General features: G+C 39.8%; 1 protein-coding gene across 1 annotated transcript; it reads right to left on the bottom strand.

Annotated features, from left to right (window-relative positions):
- Positions 1-9,887: 9,887 nt before the first annotated feature.
- On the bottom strand, positions 9,888-12,723 carry LOC306855999 (chemokine XC receptor 1-like; the record flags this gene model as incomplete). Its single annotated transcript, XM_079394958.1, has 2 exons — positions 9,888-9,902; positions 12,073-12,723. 2 exons carry the CDS (start codon positions 12,721-12,723, stop codon positions 9,888-9,890), a joined length of 666 nt encoding a protein of 221 aa, XP_079251084.1.
- Between the last annotated feature and the right edge of the window lie 6,717 nt (positions 12,724-19,440).

The raw sequence follows: 19,440 nt of genomic DNA, 5'->3' as shown, positions 1-19,440 counted from the left end.
GCTGCAGTTCTATGGATGTTTTGCCCTCCATGTCTTCGAGCCGGTCACGTGACTGAAAACTATCAACTATCAAATATCACTTTGTTCTCTTTCACTGGACTTGTGTGTGTATAGGTGATGTAAACGAGGAAAGCAGGCATTTGGACCAAAGCACTGTGAGGCAAGCGAGGGGGAGACTCGAAATGTTTCTAAACTTAAAACGCATTTTGCCCCGTTTGTGTTGTTTTACTACTCATGCAATTATTTATAGTATAGTATAAAACATTGTGATTTACAGTACAGAGCGTGGTATTCATATTTTTAGAGGGGGCAACCCTCTATTGGGGGGGGGGGGGTCCACAAGTCAAGTCAATCTTATTTGTATAGCGCTTTTAACAATGCAAATTGTGTCAAAGTAGCTTTACATCAGCTTTACAGTATTTAGACGGGGAAATAGTTTGTCGAAATGGTGTCATTCTCCTCTGGCCAGACAAAATCAGCAGTTTAAATCTAGGCTAAAGCAGAGTCAGATTGTGCAAAGGACTCGTCTGGTTCCTGTGGTCTTGTTCCGATGGTCGTCTTGGAGACAGGGTCTTCACTGGGGATCAGTCTCTGGGGCTCATCTAGTTGTCCTGGTCTCCGCTGATGTTCAGGGCTGTAGAGGTCATCTCTAGGTGCTGATCCACCATCTGATCTGGATACGGACTGGATCCGAGTGGCTGCAGTGACCATCTGATCTGGATACAGTCTGGATCTGGGTGGCTACGGTGACCTCGGAATAAGAAAGAAACATAATAATATTAGCATAGGTGCAATTCTAATGATGTAACAAGTAACAAGGACCTAATTAATGCAGCCTAACAATCCTTTAACGGATTTGAATTATAGAAATGCGGTATATTATGTGTAATCCAGGTTAAAGAGTTGGGTCTTTAATCTATATTTAAACTGACAGAGTGTGTCTGCTTCCCAAACAGTGTTAGGTAGATTGTTCCAGAGTTTGGGCGCTAAATATGAAAATGATCTCCCGCCCGCAGTTGATTTTGATATTCTAGGTATTAACAAATGGCCAGAGTTTTGAGATCGCAGCGGACGTGAAGGACTATAATGCAATAAGAGCTCACTCAAATACTGAGGTGTCAAACCATTCAGGGCCTTATAGGTAATTAGCAAGATCTTGAAATGTATACGATGTTTAACTGGGAGCCAGTGCAGTGTTGACAGAACCGGGCTAATGTGGTCATACTTCCTGGTTCTAGTAAGAACTGTAGCTGCTGCATTTTGAATCAGCTGGAGTTTGTTTATTAAACGTGCAGAGCAACCACCCAATAAAGCATTATAATAATCTAGCCTCAAAGTCATGAACGCATGAATTAATGTTTCTGCATTTGACATTGAGAGCATAGGTCGTAATTTAGATATATTTTTAAGATGGAAAAATGCAGTTTTACAAATGCTTAAAAACATGTTTTTCGAAGGAAAGATTGCTATCAAAAAGTACGCAGAGTTTCCTAGCTGAAGATGTAGAATTTACAGAGCAGCCATCAAGTATTAGACAGTGATCTAGGTTATTACATGCAAAAGTTTTTGGTCCAAGTAAGAAATTGCTAGTCATCTAGTTTTTGATATCAACTATACATTCCGTTAGTTTTACAAATTGGTAAGTTTCATCAGGTCGCAAAGAAATATAGATCTGGGTATAATCAGCATAACAGTGAAAGCTAACACCATGTTTCCTAATGATATCTCCCAAGGGTAACATTTAAAGCGTGAAAAGTAAGGGGCCAAGTACTGAGCCTTGAGGTACTCCATAGTGCACTTGTGATTGGTATGATACCTCTTCATTTACTGCCACAAATTGATGGCGGTCAGATAAGTACGATTTGAACCATGCCAGTGCACTTCCTCTAATGGCAACATAATTTTCTAGTCTATTTAAAAGAATGTTATGGTCAATAGTGTCAAACGTGGCGCTAAGATCCAGTAGCACTAATAGAGAGATACAACCATGATCAGATGATAAAAGCAGGTCATTTGTAACTCTAATGAGAACAGTCTTAGTACTATGATTGGTCTAAAACCTGACTGGAAATCCTCACCTATATAATTTTTCTCTAAGAAGGAACATAGTTTTGATGATACTACCTTTTCTAATATCTTTGACAGAAAAGGGAGATTCGAGATCGGTCTGTAATTAATTCATTCTTTGGGGTCAAGTTGTGGTTTTTAATGAGAGGCTTAATAATAGCCAGTTTGAAGGTTTTTGGGACATATCCTAATGACAATGATGAATTAATAATATTCAGAAGAGGATCTATTACTTTTGGAAGCACCTCTTTTGGAAGCTTAGATGGAACAGGGTCTAACAAACAGGGGTTTGAACAGGGTTTAGATGATTTAACAAGTTTATATAATTCTTCATTTCCAGTAGAAGAGAATGAGTGGAATTATTCCTCAGGGGATCTATAGTGCACTATCTGATGCAATACTGTGACTGACAGCTGCATGGATACAATTTTATCTCTAATAGTTTCGATCTTGGAAGTAAAGTAGTTCATAAAATCATTACTGTTGTGCTTCTTATGTCTGCACCTACTAATGTTATATTTTTTTGTTAATTTAGCCACTGTATTGAATAAATACTTTGGGTTGTGTTTGTTTTCTTCTAAAAGAGACGTAAAGTAAGCAGATCTAGCAGTTTTTAAGGCTTTCCTGTAGGAGAGAGTATTTTCTCGCCAAGCAATACGAAATACCTCTAATTTTCTTTTTTTCCAGCTGCTCTCCATTTTCCAGGCTGCTCTCTTTAGGGCCACAGTGTGCTCATTATACCACAGTGTTGGACTCTTTTCCTTAATCTTCCTTAAGTGTAAAGAAGCAACCATATCTAAAGTGCTAGAAAAGTGAGAGTCCATAGTTTCTGTTACATCATCAAGTTGTTCTGAGCTATTGGATATGCTGAGGAACTGAGATAAATCAGGAAGATTATTTATAAAGCAGTCTTTTGTGGTAGTGATGGTTCTACCATATTTGTAACAAGGAGTTGCCTTTACAGCTTTAGGTATATGGAAAATACACGAAACTAGATAATGATCTGAGATATCATCGCTCTGCTGCAATATTTGAACGCCACTGACATCAATTCCATATGACAGTATTAAATCTAGAGTATGATTTCGACAATGAGTGGGTCCTGACATGCGTTGTTTAACACCAATGGAGTTTAGAATGTCTATAAATGCTGATCCCAACGAATCTTTTTCATTATCAACATAGATATTAAAATCACCAGCAATTAGGTCTTTATCTGCAGCCAGCACTAACTCAGATAGAAAATCAGCAAATTCTTTAATAAAGTCTGTATGGTGCCCTGGTGGCCCATATACAGTAGCCAGTACAAACATCACAGGGGATTTATCATTAACACTTGTTTCTTTGGATAACGTTATATGAAGCACCATTACTTCGAACAAATTATACTTTAAATTAAATTGTATAAATTGTATAAATTGTAGCAACACCTCCCCCTTTACCTTTTGGACACGGTTCATGTTTGTAACTGTAATCTTGGGGGGTAGACTCGTTTAAAGTAATATAGTCATCTGGTTTTAGCCAGGATTCTGTCAAACAAAGCACATCTAGTTTATGGTCAGTGATCATATCATTTACAAAAAGTGATTTTATAGAAAGGGAGGTAATATTCAATAAGCCAAGCTTTATCATTTGTTTATTTGTATTGTACCTGTTTTTTATTTGTTGAACATCAATTAAATTGTTACTCTTACTTTGGTTTGGATGTTTTCTGTATTTTCTAGTTCGGGGAACAGACACAGTCTCTGTAGTGTGATATCTAGGTGAAGGAGTCTCTATGTGCTGAGAATTAACTGACTTCTGTGACGTGAGGCGGCTAGCAGATGGTCGGTTTAGCCAGTCTGTCTGCTTCCTGACCTGGGCCCCAGTTAGTCAAGTACGAACTCTAAGACTATGTGCCATATTTCTAGAGAGAATAGCGGCACCACCCCAGGAGGGATGAAGACCATCTCTTTTCAACAGGTCAGGTCTGCCCCAAAAAATCTTCCAATTGTCTATAAAAACCTATGTTATTCTGTGGGCACCACTTAGACATCCAGCCATTGAGTGACGACAGTCTGCTATGAATCTCATCGGCACAATAAGCAGGGAGCGGACCAGAGCATATTACAGTGTCTGACATCGTACTTGCAAGTTCACACATCTCTTTAACATTATTTTTAGTGATCTCCGACTGGCAAAGTCGAACATCATTAGCGCCGACGTGAATAACAATCTTACTGAATTCAGGTTTAGCATTAGCCAGCACTTTTAAATTTGCCATGATGTCAGGCACTCTGGGTCCCGGTAAACATTGGACTATGGTGGCTGGTGTCTCTATTTTCGTGGACGAGTCATGCTCCCATTGCAGGAAAAAGACCGTTGCGGAGAAGACTCCGTTTCCTGCAAAGGGGCGGGGTGCCCGTGCCTCTGCCTAGATCTAGGGCTCCACCTGGCGGCAGCCGGAGGAGCGCTACTTCTGACATTAGCCGGACTGGTCTTACGGTGACGGTGAGGAATTCCCCTCCGAGGAACCAACCTCCGAGATCTACTCCTTCCACCGGCAAGCGGCTATGCTTGCCCGGGCCGCCGAGAGGGTCGGGCTCGAGTGGAAACCTCCACCGCGTCCCGAACCCTCGAGGTTGGACGATTGGTTTCTTGGGGTGGTTCGCGCTGGTTTTCAGGGCCCCACCCCAGTACCTTTCTTCCCGGAGGTGCATGATGAGCTCATTGGATCATGGACGGCACCTTTCACTGGCCGAAACCGATCCGGTGGCTCGTCCTCCCTCACCACCCTTGACAGTGGGGCAGCGTGGGGATCACGCCGGTGGAGCGGTCGGTTTGCGATGCAGTTGTGTCCAAATGCTGCTGCCACCTGGCGTGGAAATCCATCGCTCCCATTCCGGGCCTGTAGGTACTCGTCGGCCCTGACCGGCAGTGCTTATACGGCCTGTGGTGAAGAGCTGCTTCTGCCCTACACGCTATGGCGTTGTCACAGGTTCATCAGGCCAAGGCACTGAAGGACCTGCACGAGGGTGGGCACGGCCCAGAAGTTCTCAGAGAGCTTCGTACCGCTGCTGACCTCGCACTACGAGCGACGAAGGTCACAGCACGGTCTCTGGGCCATGCGATGTCCACTATGGTGGTCTAGGAACACCATCTCTGGTTGTGTCTGGCCGACATGAGGGAGTCTGACAAGATGCGGTTCTTGAATGTCCCTGTGTCCCAGACCGGCCTTTTCGGCGACACAGTGGAGAACTTCGCCCAGCAGTTCTCCGCTGCACAGAAGCAGACTGAGCCTACTCGTCGCTGAGGGGAAACACGCAGCAACTCCCGCGCAACAAACGTAGCAGCCTCCAGCAAAGCAGCGCCGTGGAACCGGTCGCAGGGCAGCCGCGCCGCCCGTCCAGGCCCCTGCCAAACCTGGTGGCAAGCGAAAGAGCAAGAGGCCCTGAGTCGGGCGACCCGGAGATGGAGGAGTATGCTCTTCGGGAGATGGTGAACGCACCACTCCCTCCCCCGGAGGAGGGCCGGGTGGAGAATCTTTTGTTTCTTTTTTCCCCGCCACCGGCCTCACGGTCAGTGGTACCCAAAAACTCGACAAAAGCGCAGTTTCCTCTATCTCTGGGTCCTCAGAGGGGACGGGGAGTTGTGGACGAGCCAGTCTTGATTCACACTCACCCTCCTCTCTCGCCAGTGAGCAGCTGTGGGCAGTTTGGGAGTGCGGTCAATCGTACTACTCACGTACCCTCTGCCAGAAAGCAGGTTGGTGTTGCACACACGCTGACCCTGCTTAGGACCGGCAAGGAGACACCCGAGCAGGGTCCCTGCGTTCTCCCTCGCTGCCCCGCCACGGGTACGTCGGTGGTTCCGCTGGTGCCACTTGTACGGTTTCTGGGAGCCTGGTTAGCGCTTCCCAGTCCGTCTCGTTGGCTCTGTCAGACCATCAGACTCTGCTATGCAATTCAGTTCGCCCGGCGTCCTCCCAAGTTCAGGGGCGTCCACTTCACTTCAGTGAAGGTGCTAGATGCTCCTGTCTTGCGTGCAGAGATCACAGTCCTCCTGGCGAAGGATGCGATAGAGCCGAGCATTGAGATGCTACGTTGACAGGATGCGAAGCTTCAGGACCTCAGACCAGCTCTTTGTCTGTCACGGAGGCCGGCAGAAGGGGAATGCCGTCTCCAAGCAGAGGACGGCCCACTGGATAGTGGACGCCATCACCCTGGCTTATCAGGCACAGGGTGTGCCCTGCCCATTCAGGTTGAGAGCCCACTCTACTAGAAGTGTTGCATCTTCCTGGGCGTTGCCTTGCTGGTAGATATTAGTAGAGCTGCGGGCTGGGTGACCCCTAACACGTTTGCTAGGTTCTATAGCCTTCGTGTGGAACCGGTTTCCTCCTGTTTTCTCACCTTAAACGGGTAGAAGCACTGAGAGGCTCCGGTTTCGGGTCGGCTTGCTAAAACTGCTCCAGAGAGTCCGTACTGTAGACACTGTCGAGCTCCTCCATTCTCTCGGCAGTCAGACGTGGCGGAGCGTCTGACGCCAGGCCCTCACTCGATGAATCCATGAGAACCGGTAGAGGGCTGGGTTCCATATGTAAGACCTAATTCGATCCCATGTGTGTGAAGTCCACGGTATAGCCTTAGAGCCCGTGTTTCACCAGCAGATGTTCTGCCATTGTTCAAGAGGCTACAATCTCCTCTAATCTTCCATATGCACCTAAACGGTTGTTCATATGCGTAAGTACTTCTGAACCTCCTTCGGGAAGGGTGGGCTTCCGCAGCGTCCGGTTCCAAGTTGAACGGGTACATTTTCCCAGTGTTATCCAGTCTTACTGAGTGGGTAGTGCCATAGCAACAGTAACTGGTCTTCTGTGCTAAGCCCTGACCTGCGCCTAAAAATCGAGGCGCAGGAGGCTTCCACAGGACATTGGAAGGGGCAGTATCCGTGGCCCTTTGGTAGGGATCCCAATTCGTCGGTCACCGACGTGACTCGGAGTGACCGACTGATAGGGAACGTCTCGGTTACGTATGTAACCCTCGTTCCCTGAAGGAGGGAATTGAGACTGCTTTATTTTTAGATATCTTTTTCTTAGTATCTGTGACAATTAAATGACGTTCTGATTTTATGTATGAAATAATGTAATCGGACTGTAATATAATTGCCCCCTAAAGCACAGAGTGACTACTTTTTGTTAGTGACATTTTGTTAACTTTTAGTGTCGGTACCTACTTTTTTAACTAGGAAATTTGTGGTTTAACTACTTCAAATTATGAACAGCTTGTTGCATTTGCATGTTCGCTTTCATAACATTGTAAACCAAATGGACTATAATGCATAATCAAAACTACATAACAAAAGTACTGTTTGAGAAACCAATTGTGACTGCAGATTTTACTAACCCTAAAAATAACATCCTCAAAAACAACATAAAAAAGATCAGATCTGATGTTTAGATGTTTTATTTGCCTATTAATGTTTTAAATTGCAATTAACATAATAAACAAAAGCAAAACTTATACAATACAAATAGAGCAGCTGAAGATGGTTATTGTAATCAATTAGTCAATGTACTGTAGCATTTTAACTTTACAACTAAGTGACTATTTTCATAACTTTATATTTATATATATTGTAGCTGTGGGGCAGAAGATGAATTAAATAAAGTAGAATTTGTAATATTTATATTTTTATTTTAATATGTAATATTTTTATTTTATATATATATATTTTTTTATTTAATGAGCTCTCTCGGCCACCGTAAGTTCCCCCACCCCGTAGAGAAAGAGAAGAGGCTGCACTAAACCAGCCGAATTAAAAAATACAAAATCAATAACAAGAAATACATCACGATTTACTGATGAATTCCAAAAAAATATAAAAATATTATATAGGAAATATATATGGCAACCATGCTCACATTAGACATTAGAATGAGATAAAATGCTCTTCTCTTCATGTGGTTTTCCTCCCCTCTCTCTCTCCTGGTCCTGACTGCTTCAGAGCTCTGAGAACAGCCAAATAGCAGAATAGCTGAACAGAGAGGAAGAGGAAGAACTGTGCCAACAAAAAAATAAAATACAGCTGATAAATAAACAACAAAAAGTCACAATACTGACTCTACCAGAAGCAAATCATGCCACCCAGACAATAAAAAAGCAGATCACTCTATATCTGAGAGGTCTATACTTTAGAAAGGTTACAGGAAGAGCCACTGCCAGGTAACGCTCAACACACATCAGTCACTGAAACGGGACGACCAGTGGTGGGTAATCCATCTAAAAATAGACAGTCATCCAAAGAATATTAAATTTATAACTGAGAAAAATCAATAAAGATTCCATACATATGAAGATCTCACAGACAGCGAGGTTCAGACTGAAGAACTCTGATGCAAGTCCATTCCCTGTTCCTGTTACTATAAGCCATATCACATAGGATTTGATAGGAAGACCCCACATAATGGTGATAAAATCCATAAATGAGGTCAGGGCCAGTGTTCTGTCGATTTGTGCTACCCTGTCAGATTTCCCTACCTCCCATTAAAACAGTAGGTAGTACAATTCGACAACGAAAAATGCTACCTGTTAAATTATGATTTATTAATGTCTACACCTACCACAACCCTAAACCTACCCTTACAGTAATGCAAATGCAGTAATTATGTGTTATATTCACGGTGGGGTACAGCTACCAGAAACCAACAATAAATATTTTTTTCTACATATTAGATTGTATTTTATTAACGTCTACACCTACCCCAACCCTAAACCTACCCCTTACAGTAATGCAGATGCATTAAATATTGTTGTTCAGCGTGACAAAAAGAATGAAATATTGATGTGCGCACGCGCAGTAAGCCCAGGTAGGAAAATCTGACGGGTACGATAAAATGTCAGGACAACGGTGCCAAGGGGGGGCATTCGCGGGCCGTGCCCCCCCAAACGAGTTACTGTGCCCCCCCCCCCCCCCCCACACACACACACACTTTCCATCCTCTCCCCTCCTTGCTGAACTTGATCGATTTAGAAAGCGAAAGTACAGATAAAACAGCGCAAATAAGAAAGCGATTGCACGCTTTAGCGAGCGTCAGCAACTGCACACCCCACCACACACACACAACGTGACTTGCCCCCCGCCTAGAAATTTAAATGCCCCCCTGATGGAGGTACCCTGGCGCCGGCTCTGAGTGAGGTTATTTAAAAAACAGTTTCTTCCACAGTTTCATTGTAAAATACAGTATCTCACAAAAGTGAGTACCCCTCACATTTCAGCAAAAAGTTTAGTATAATTTTTCAAGGGACAATACTGCACAAATGAAACTTTGATATATTTTGTAGGTTGCATAGAAGTACAAATTTACTGTCCTCTAAAATTAACTCAACATATAACCATTATTGTCCAAATAACTGGCAACAAAATTGAGTACACCCTAAGTGAACATGTCAAAACTGTGTCCAATATTTTGTAGGGGCACCATTGTTATCTAGTACTGCCTTAATCCTCCTGGGCATGGAATTCACCAGAGCTGCACAGGTTGTTGCTGACATCCTCTTGCACTCCTCCATAATGACATCACAGAGCTGTTGGATGTTAGACACATGGTGCTTCTCCACTTTCCGCTTGAGCATGCCCCCCATGTGCTCAATAGGGTTCAGGTCTGGAGACATACTTGGCCACTCCATCACCTTCACCTTCAGCAGCAAGGCAGTTGTCATGTTGGCGGTGTGTTTGTGGTGGTTGTGTTGGAAAACAGTTTCTGAAGGGAGGGCATCATCTTCTGTGTGTAATTGATAATAATTTGAATGCAAGCACAAATTTAAATTTTGAAAAAAAAACCTTTAATGATAGAGGCACTAAAGCACAAAATATCAGATTAGATTATAATCAGATTAGACTCACATCATGTGTATGCATAATTTACAGTTTTTCATTCAAGTTTCACACAAAGTATTGTTTTCAGATGAAAAAAAAAAATAGTACAATAATTTAAAGAAAACAAAAGCAAGCAGGTACAATAACTGTCAGTAGTTAATAGCAGATTTTAAGTAGAACAGAAACTAGAAAGTTTCCCAGCACGGTGCAGATACAGAACAGGCTGCACAAAGCCACCCAAAATAAAACAAATAAAGCTAATTGGATAGGCAACTGAGACTTCTTGTTTCATTAGGATATAGAGGATTCCTGTGACAATAAAAGGGGCATATATGATTACCATGGTCACAGTAGTTATGAGAATAAGATAAAATGCTCTTCTCTTCATATGATTTTCCTCCTCTCTCTCTCTTCCTCTCTCTCCTGGTCCTGACTGCTTCAGAGCTCTGAGAACAGCCACACAGCAGAACAATTGAATAGATAGAAAGACTAGAAACTGCAGTAGGAAAAACCATGTAAACGCATAAATATTGTGTGTGAGAAAACTGATCATGCAAAACAAACTGGAGCCAAGTCCTACTGGCCACACAAAAACAGAACAGATCACTCTATATCTGAGAGGTTTGTACTTCAGAAAGGTTACAGGATGAACTACTGCCAGGTAACGCTCAACACAGATCAGACACTGAAACAGAGGACGAACGGTGATGGCTAGGCCGAGTGAAAATTTCTGCACTGGAACAAAACTTGGAAACATCTGTGACAGTAGAAAGGCCAAAGCAGATAGAGAGAAAATAATCTCACAAACATTGAGATTAAAGTTGAAGAACTCTGATGCAACTCCATTTTTATCCCTGATAATAAGCCACATTACATAGGAGTATGCAGGAACACCGGACAGTAGATTAAAGCATAGGATAACAATCCGGAAACCATCCAGTGATGAAACCTCATGAGTTGTGAGGTTGGTAGCAAGATGGACTTCATGTGAAGAAATGTTCCCAATGGAGTCATTCATCTATTCACAAGTGCACAAAAATAAAAAATAAAAAATAAATATATATATATATATTAAATGTATTAATGCATTTGTGGAACTGCAATGTAAGGGTGACAGCATAATTGTAAAGGTTTATGATTAGCACTCATTAACCACTATAAAACTGAGAAATGCTAAGTACCAAAAAATACACTGTATGATAAAAAAAAAAATCTAACATTTTGAAAATCTGAATAAAAATCTAACATTTTGTCATACCATCATACTGATATCTCCAGTGTATTGTAGTTTCCAGATATTTTTCCAAAATCTTGGGACTTGCTGACATCAACACAAACCACAAAGATGTTGTTAATATATATTTCAGGCAGAACTGAATTAAAATTTAAAAGATTGAATGCCTTTATGGATTAACATAAATCTTTCGACTGACATGCTACACTGTCACAAGGATATATGTGCTTGGTATAATACCGCACATTACATAAAATACCCGGTATTTAAATATTTAATGTGGAAAACACAAGTAACATTAGAACATTTGAACAGAGAAAAATGTGGAAAATTTACATTTGAAAGCTTTTACATCAATGCAAATCTTATGGGATATGATATACACACAAATTAAATTAGAGCCGACACAAGTTTGTGATCTGATGCTTTAATGAGTGGAACATTTCTAAAGAGAAGATCAGAATATATTTACAAATAGTATACAAATACAGTGTTATTCAGTAATGTCATTTATCTAGACTTTATGATTTCACTTTTGCATAATTCCACTGCATTTTCTTGTGGCAACATGCCACAAAACTCAAATAATTGCTATTCAATTTTACACGTTTTAATTTTATATTATGTTATATAACATTTTATACGTACATTCTTACTGTATTACTGAAATAAAACTAATAGTAATAAAGTAAATATTTTTCTAAATATTCTACAGTAAAATCTAACAACAGCATGTCTTATGACAAACAGAAGCAGGAAAAGTTTCCAGCCCGGTGCAGATAAAGAACAGGCTGAACAAAACCACCCACAATAAAACTAATTATCCCAAAAGTCTTGTGCATTTCATTATTATTAAGTGTAGAAATACTTAAGAAACCAGAGAGGATTGATGGAAAAAATATGATAGCCATGCTCACAGTATGTATTAGAATAAGATAAAATGCTCTTCTCTTCATGTGGTTTTTCTCATCTCTCTCTCTCCCTCTCTCTCCTGGTCCTGACTGCTTCAGAGCTCTGAGAACAGCCACAAGACAAAACATCTGGATGGAGAAGAACACTAGGAACAGCACTGAGAAAAACCATGCACATGTAAAATAGTCGCCTGAACCTAATATAAACATGCAGAGCAAACAGCAACCATTAGTGATTATCCAGGCCGCAGTGCAGCAGATCACTCTATATCTGAGTGGTTTGAACTTCAGAAAGGTTACAGGATGAACCACCGCCAGGTAACGCTCAACACAGATCAGACACTGAAACAGAGACCGGCCAGCAATGCCTAGTCCAACTAAAAACTGTGTTATACTTATAAGACTATAACAAACAAATGACAGTAGAGTTAACAGACAGTTCAAACAATAAAATATTTCACAAACAGAGAGGTTGAGATTGAAGAACTCTGACGCCACTCCACTTCCTGTTCCCGTGACAATGAGCCATAAAACATAGGAGTGGGCAGGAAGACCAAACAGGACATTGATGGTGAATACACTCTTTCCTAAGATGCCCAGTGGCCAGAAGAAATGTTCTGTGGAGTTTGAGGATTCTTCAAGGGTGATGGAGTTCATTGTAGAGCTATTCATTTATTCTGAGTTCTGAAACGAAGTAAGACAAAACAAATGGTTGCAGTTGTGATCTAAGTTTGAGAGAAGAGTCAGTAGCTGACTCAATGTAATTGAGCATGTAATCCAAACCGCATGAAACAAGTTAAAAACATACATTTACTCTCTCACACTCACACACACACACACACACACACACACACACATGTTGGTTTTTGTGGTTTATGGGGACTCTCCATAGGCGTAATGGTTTTTATACTGAACAAACTGTGTGTGCTATTGCCCTACACCAACCCTACACCTAAACTTAGCCCTCACAGGAGACTTTGTGCATTTTTAGATTTTCAAAAAAACACCATTTATTATGTTTTTAAGCCTTTTGAATTACAGGGACATAGGCAGTGTCCTCATAAACCACCTTCATATTGTAATACCTCTGTCATACCCATGTCATTATACAAATTTGTGTCCTCATAAACCACACACACACACACACACTTTAAATGTTTTAATACATCACACCTCAATTTAAGAGGAAATGTCCACATAACATTTACTTTTCACCAAGATAATCAACAAGTATTTGCTTATGTTTAAAGTTTTCGATAACTGTGTAGCAAATGACATAATTACTTAGTTTAGATGTGGTGATATTTCTCTGTGCTGCTTATTGATGCACTCTCATTTTTTGCATCCGTGTCTGAACATCCCTGTTTGAACATTTGGTTTAGCTGAATTTATATGCTCCTGTTTAAGGAATTGTTTTGAACTAACATCTGACATGGAAACAGGTGAACCTTTGTCAGAGATTAATTGTTTTTATTTGACAAACAAACATTTACATAAACTACATCACGTGCTTACCATCTTTCTCATCTTTGACAGATGAACGCACTCTAAACACTACACAACATGGTCTATAATTTTTCCAAATAATTCAGCAAAAAAAAAAAAAAGTCATTTTACATACATAATGCTGAATGAGATTTAGTTATATAATATACCCTTATACTAACAATGCTTTGTTACAATTGCAGGCTTTATGAGGAACTGACACAGGGTAGTTGCACAAAACCACCCAGAGTAAAACAAACCAAACCAACGTTTTGGAAGCTTCAATATTGGTGTGAAAATGGTGAAAAAGCCTGCAAGAATGCATGGGACAAATATGATAAACGTGCTTACAGTAATTATTATAAGGAGATAAAATGCTCTTCTCTTCATGTGGTTTTCTTCCTTTCTCCCTTTCCCTCTCTCTCCTGGTCCTGACTGCTTCAGAGCTCTGAGAACAGCCACAAGACAAAACAACTGGATGGAGAGGAAGAGAAGGAACTGAATCAGGAATAACCACATAAATCAAATAACGTTATGTAACACTGCAGTAATCATGCGAAAATGTAAAAATCTGAACGGTTAACATTTCAGTCTATAAGAATGGGGAATTATAAAGTGTTATTATAAATTAACATGCATTTTACACTGCGGTGAAAATTATAGCCTAAAAAAACATAAATGCATGTGAACCTTCTATACAGTTCTACATAATACTTTTTAATTTTATAACACTCTATATATCAAGACTTGAAAAGTAATAAAAAAAAAAAAAAAGAAAAAAAATGTGTAAGATGTGCAGGTAATAGGCCTACTCCAAATCATTCCATTCTGTAATTCTACACAGTTCTAAATTTCGATATAAAATTGCCAGTAATTATCACAACATTATTGTAAATTTATTGCTCTTAGAACACTTGACTCTGGTTGGTCAATCACGTTATTTAGGGGTCAGATATTTCCTAATATATGCTGTAGTCCATGCAACTTCTACGAACTGACGCTACGTCTCGTATCGCTTCTTGGACTCTAGAACTATACTTTTTTTACAAATGCAATTAGCGCCATCTTGAGTCTCAGATGGATTGAAGAGAACAGATGGCACTAGAATTCATTACTGTTTACACTAAAACAATGTTTTGTAGGCCTATTACATATTTTTGTTTGTTTGTTTGTTTTGTGGCCGTCTTGAAATTATATAAAGGTAATTCATGCCTATTTATAAGTGTCAGAAATTGCAGTCAGTTGGTCATTCTCATAAGAAAAAAAAAACAAACAAACAAAAAAAAAAACAACAGCAAACAAACACCCAGATAGGGTGATCAGGAAATTAATTTGATTATGTATTCCGAATTTGCATTATCTGTTATGTATTAAGCAGAATACTGTACATATAGGCTATAGGCCTACATATATTTAATGATACAATCTGCTTTGAAATCACAAAAATAAATTACATTTCAAAATATATTCAAATAGAAAGGAGTTATTTTCAATAGTAAAACTATTTAACAGTATTACTACTTTTGCTGTATTTTGGATCAAATTGGTGAGCAGAAGATAATTCTTTAAAAAACATTAAACATCTTACTATTCAAAAACTTTTGACTGGCAGTGTATATGACAAAAACAAACAAAAAATGTTTGTCACCTGAAAAGTGGATGTCCAGAGCCTCTGGATATGCAATAATCTCCGTGCTGTGCATGGCATCAAGTGCATTATATGGAAAGCTTCTTAGGTTGCATAATAATAATAATAATAATTCATTACATTTATATAGCGCTTTTTTGCTTTTCTAAGCACTCAAAGCGCTCTACATTGTGAGGGGTGGTGTCTCCTCGTCCACCACCAGTGGTGGATGTTATTTAAAACACCAAATATGCAAATATTTAAAATGAGGTTCAAAAAGACAGATAGTCCTAATTTGTATAATTTGTAAAGAAAATAATGCAATTAGGAATATTTAAAATCAAATGCTCTTTTTTTGTTGTTGTTTTTTTTTTTTTTTAGATAAATTGCTCTAAATTGTTGAATATACCCTTTCAACGCTATCTCACGACCAATTCGTACATATTTTATGAGCTGGCTCATTCAGAATCAGAATCAGAATGAGCTTTATTGGCCAGGTATGTTTGCACATACGAGGAATTTGTTATAGTGACAGAAGCTCAGAGCTCTGTAGCGTCGACCAGACGGTAGTCAAGTCAAGTCACCTTACTTATATAGCGCTTTTTACAATGCAAATTGTGTCAAAGCACTGCACAATATCAAAAAAAGGAAAATAAAGTGTCAATAAAAAAGTTATTGAGTTATTGGTAGCTGTTCAAAGAGAGAGTGTGCTGGATCTGAGGGGTCCAGAGTGATTTTACCAGCCCTTTTGCTCACTCTGGATAAGTACAGCTCTTGGAGAGTGGGGAGGGTTGTACCAATGATTCGCTCAGCAGTCCGGACTACCCTCTGTAGTCTTCTGAGGTTAGATTTGGAAGCTGAGCTGAAACAGACAGTTATTGAAGTGCAGAGGACGGATTCAATGATGGCAGAGTAGAACCGTTTCAGCAAGTCCTGTGGCAGGTAGAACTTTCTCAGCTGGCGAAGGAAGTACAACCTCTGCTGGGCCTTTTTCACAATGGACTCTATGTGATTGTCCCACTTCAGGTCCTGAGAAACTGTGATGCCCAGGAATCTGAATGACTCCACTGCAGCCACAGTGCTGTTCATGATGGTGAGTGGGGGAAGAGCGGGGGGGGGGGGGTTCTCCTGAAGTCCACGATCATCTCCACAGTTTTGAGTATGTTGAGCTCCAGGTTATTAAGACTGCACCAGACAGCCAGCTCCTTAACCTCCTGTCTGTAAGCAGACTCGTCACCGTCCTGAATGAGGCCAATCAGTGTGGTGTCAGCTGCAAACTTCAGGAGTTTGACATGTGCAGTCATTTGTGTAGAGGGAGAAGAGCATTGGGGAGAGAACGCAGCCCTGAGGAGTTCCAGTGCTGATGGTGCAGGTGTTGGATGTGAATCAGTATGTGAATCAGAATCATAATTCGTACGAATTCGTACAACCTCACTCGTACGATTTGTCTAAACCCCAGTGACGGGTAGGTTTAGGGGCGGGGTTAGGTGTATGTCATTCTTACAAATTCATAAGAATTGGCAACTCGTAAAATAAGTACGATTTAGCAAAAATTGTATGAATTTGTACGAGTGAGGTCATACGAATTCGTACGAATTAGCCACCTCGTAAAATATGCACAAATTGCTGTGAGATCGTACTGACCCTTTTTATGACAGCAGGGAATGTTGTCACACTAAGTGGGGTAAGTTGTCACAAACTGTGTCAGTCAGATAATAACATTTTTCACATACTGTTTTATCCACATTTCTGTTTCTTTAAAATAAGTTATTTCAGGGATATAGGATTATTTACTTTTATTTATTCACTTAAAGACAATAAACCAAATATTTGTGCTTGTTGGGAGAGCCTGTTGTCTTGTTGTGTATTGGTGTGCTCTGAAGATCCTTGTGTTTATGAATTTGTTTCAGATAATTTTATATGCACTTGTCTAAACTATTTTTTGCTAACAGCTGACATGGAAGCAGGGGGTTAATTATTTTTATTTGACAAACAATCACTAAACAAACCATAACATATGCAATCACCACCAATCCAATCTTTAATAGGCCTAGATGTAAAAACTACACAGCATGATCTATAATCTGTACAAGGAATTCAATAAATACAAAATTATTCACCAAATTCAGTTTACACGAGTAACCCAGAATGTTTATATAACAATAAAAGGCACACTTAGATAAGGATTTTTAGCAACAACATTTTGTTACAGTTGCAGGTTTTATGAGGAACAGACACAGGAGAGTTTCCCAGTCCGGTGCAGAAAAAGAACAGGATGCACAAAACCACCCAGAATAAAAGAAACAAAAGCAAAAGTGTACATTTCAGCATTGTGTTTTGTGAAAATGAGGAACACGCCTGCAAGAATGTATGGGACAAATGAAATAAACATGCATACAGTAATTATTAGGATAAGATAAAACGCTCTTCTCTTCATGTGGTTTTCTTCCCTTCTCCTCTCTCTCCCTCTCTCTCCTGGTCCTGACTGCTTCAGAGCTCTGAGAACAGCCACAAGACAAAAAAACTGGATGGAGAGAAAGAGAAGGAACTGAATCGGGAACAACCACATAAACCAACTAAATTGATTTAGGATCAAACTAAACGTGCAGCACAAACAAGAGGCAAAAGTGATAATCCAGACCACAGTGCAGCAGATCACTCTATATCTGAGAGGTTTGAACTTCAGAAAGGTTACAGGATGAACCACTGCCAGGTAACGCTCAACACAGATCAGACACTGAAACAGAGGACGGCCTGCAACGACTACTCCAGCTAAAAATGATGACAGTGCCTTTAGTTGAAGAAAATTTGACAGTACATTTAACAAACAATTGAAAGAAATCCATAATTCACAAATAGAGAGATGGGTGTTGAAGGACTCTGATGCAACACCACTTCCTGTTCCTGTGACAATGAGCCATATAATATAGGAGTGTACAGGAAAGCCAAACAAGAAATTGATGCTGCACACAAACATGTCTACAATGCTCGATGGCCAAAGCAGATGTTCCAAGGTTGTGGAGTTTGCGGATGCTTCAGTGGAGTTCATTTCTTCTGTTTCTAAAATAGCAGAAACATTTACAAATGCAATATATAAGAATGGGGAAGAATTAATATGTATGCTATGGATTAACATGTATTTTAGATTGCAATGAAAACTATTCAGACTGCAGTCAAACAACTTAATAATTAATAAGATATGCAGGTAATATTCCAAATTATGCCATTCTATAATTCTAAATTTCGGTAACACTTTACAATAAGGTTAATTTGTACTACATAACATGGATTAAGAATGAACAATACTTCTACAAGATTTATTAATCTTATTTCATGTTAATTTCAGCATTTACTAATGCATTCTTAAAATCACGAGTTTCACATAATGTGAACTAACATGAAAAAACAATGAACAACTCTATTTTTATTAACTAACATTAACAAAGATTAATAAATAGTGTAATATGTGTAGTACATTAATGTTTCAATATGTACATGTCAATATAAAATGGCTTGTAAATATTATCACAGCATAATTGTTAAAGTATTGCTCTTGGAGTAGGCTACGCGACACTGATTGGCCAATCGCGCTATTTAGCGGTCAGATATTTATTAATATTAACGTCGTAGTCCACGCAAGTCATCCGCCGAACCGACCCTACGTCCACTTCTCGTATCGCTTCTCGGACTCGCGCTCTTTCATACAAAACCAATTATCGTCAGGTTTTGTTTCAGATTTAGATTGTAATGAAAATGAAGACGACTTCGGCATTAATTATGCAATTAATTACCGTGATATTGTCGCAGTGATCTTGTTGCTACAACGATGTTTTGTAGGCCTAAATTATAGACCTTTTTATTATTATTAGTGGAAGCTTTAAGAAAATCGTCTATTTTGTTTATAGCTGGGACAAAGTCAGTCACTATGGATTTTACTTGAAATTCATTTATATACCCAAGTATATTAAGCAGAGAGGAAGAAAAAATAAACAAACAAAAAAAACCAACAGAAATTACTGATAAATATTTGTCACCTGAAGAGTGGTTGTCCAGAGCTTCTGGATGTGTATAGCCTAACTGCTGTGACTGAAATCAATGCATCACCAGAATTGTGTGGAAAGCTTCTTATGGTTGCATGTCATTTAAAACACCAAACATGCAAATGTTTATAATGAGGTTCAAAAAGACAGATATCCCCGCATTTTAAATCAAATGCTGCTGCCACGCTATATAAGCTGTCACAAATGGTGTCATCAATGTGT

The sequence above is a fragment of the Barbus barbus genome (assembly GCF_936440315.1).
Source record: "Barbus barbus genome assembly, chromosome: 36".
NCBI lineage: Eukaryota > Metazoa > Chordata > Actinopteri > Cypriniformes > Cyprinidae > Barbus > Barbus barbus.
This window is presented reverse-complemented; position numbering and strand designations above follow the sequence as displayed.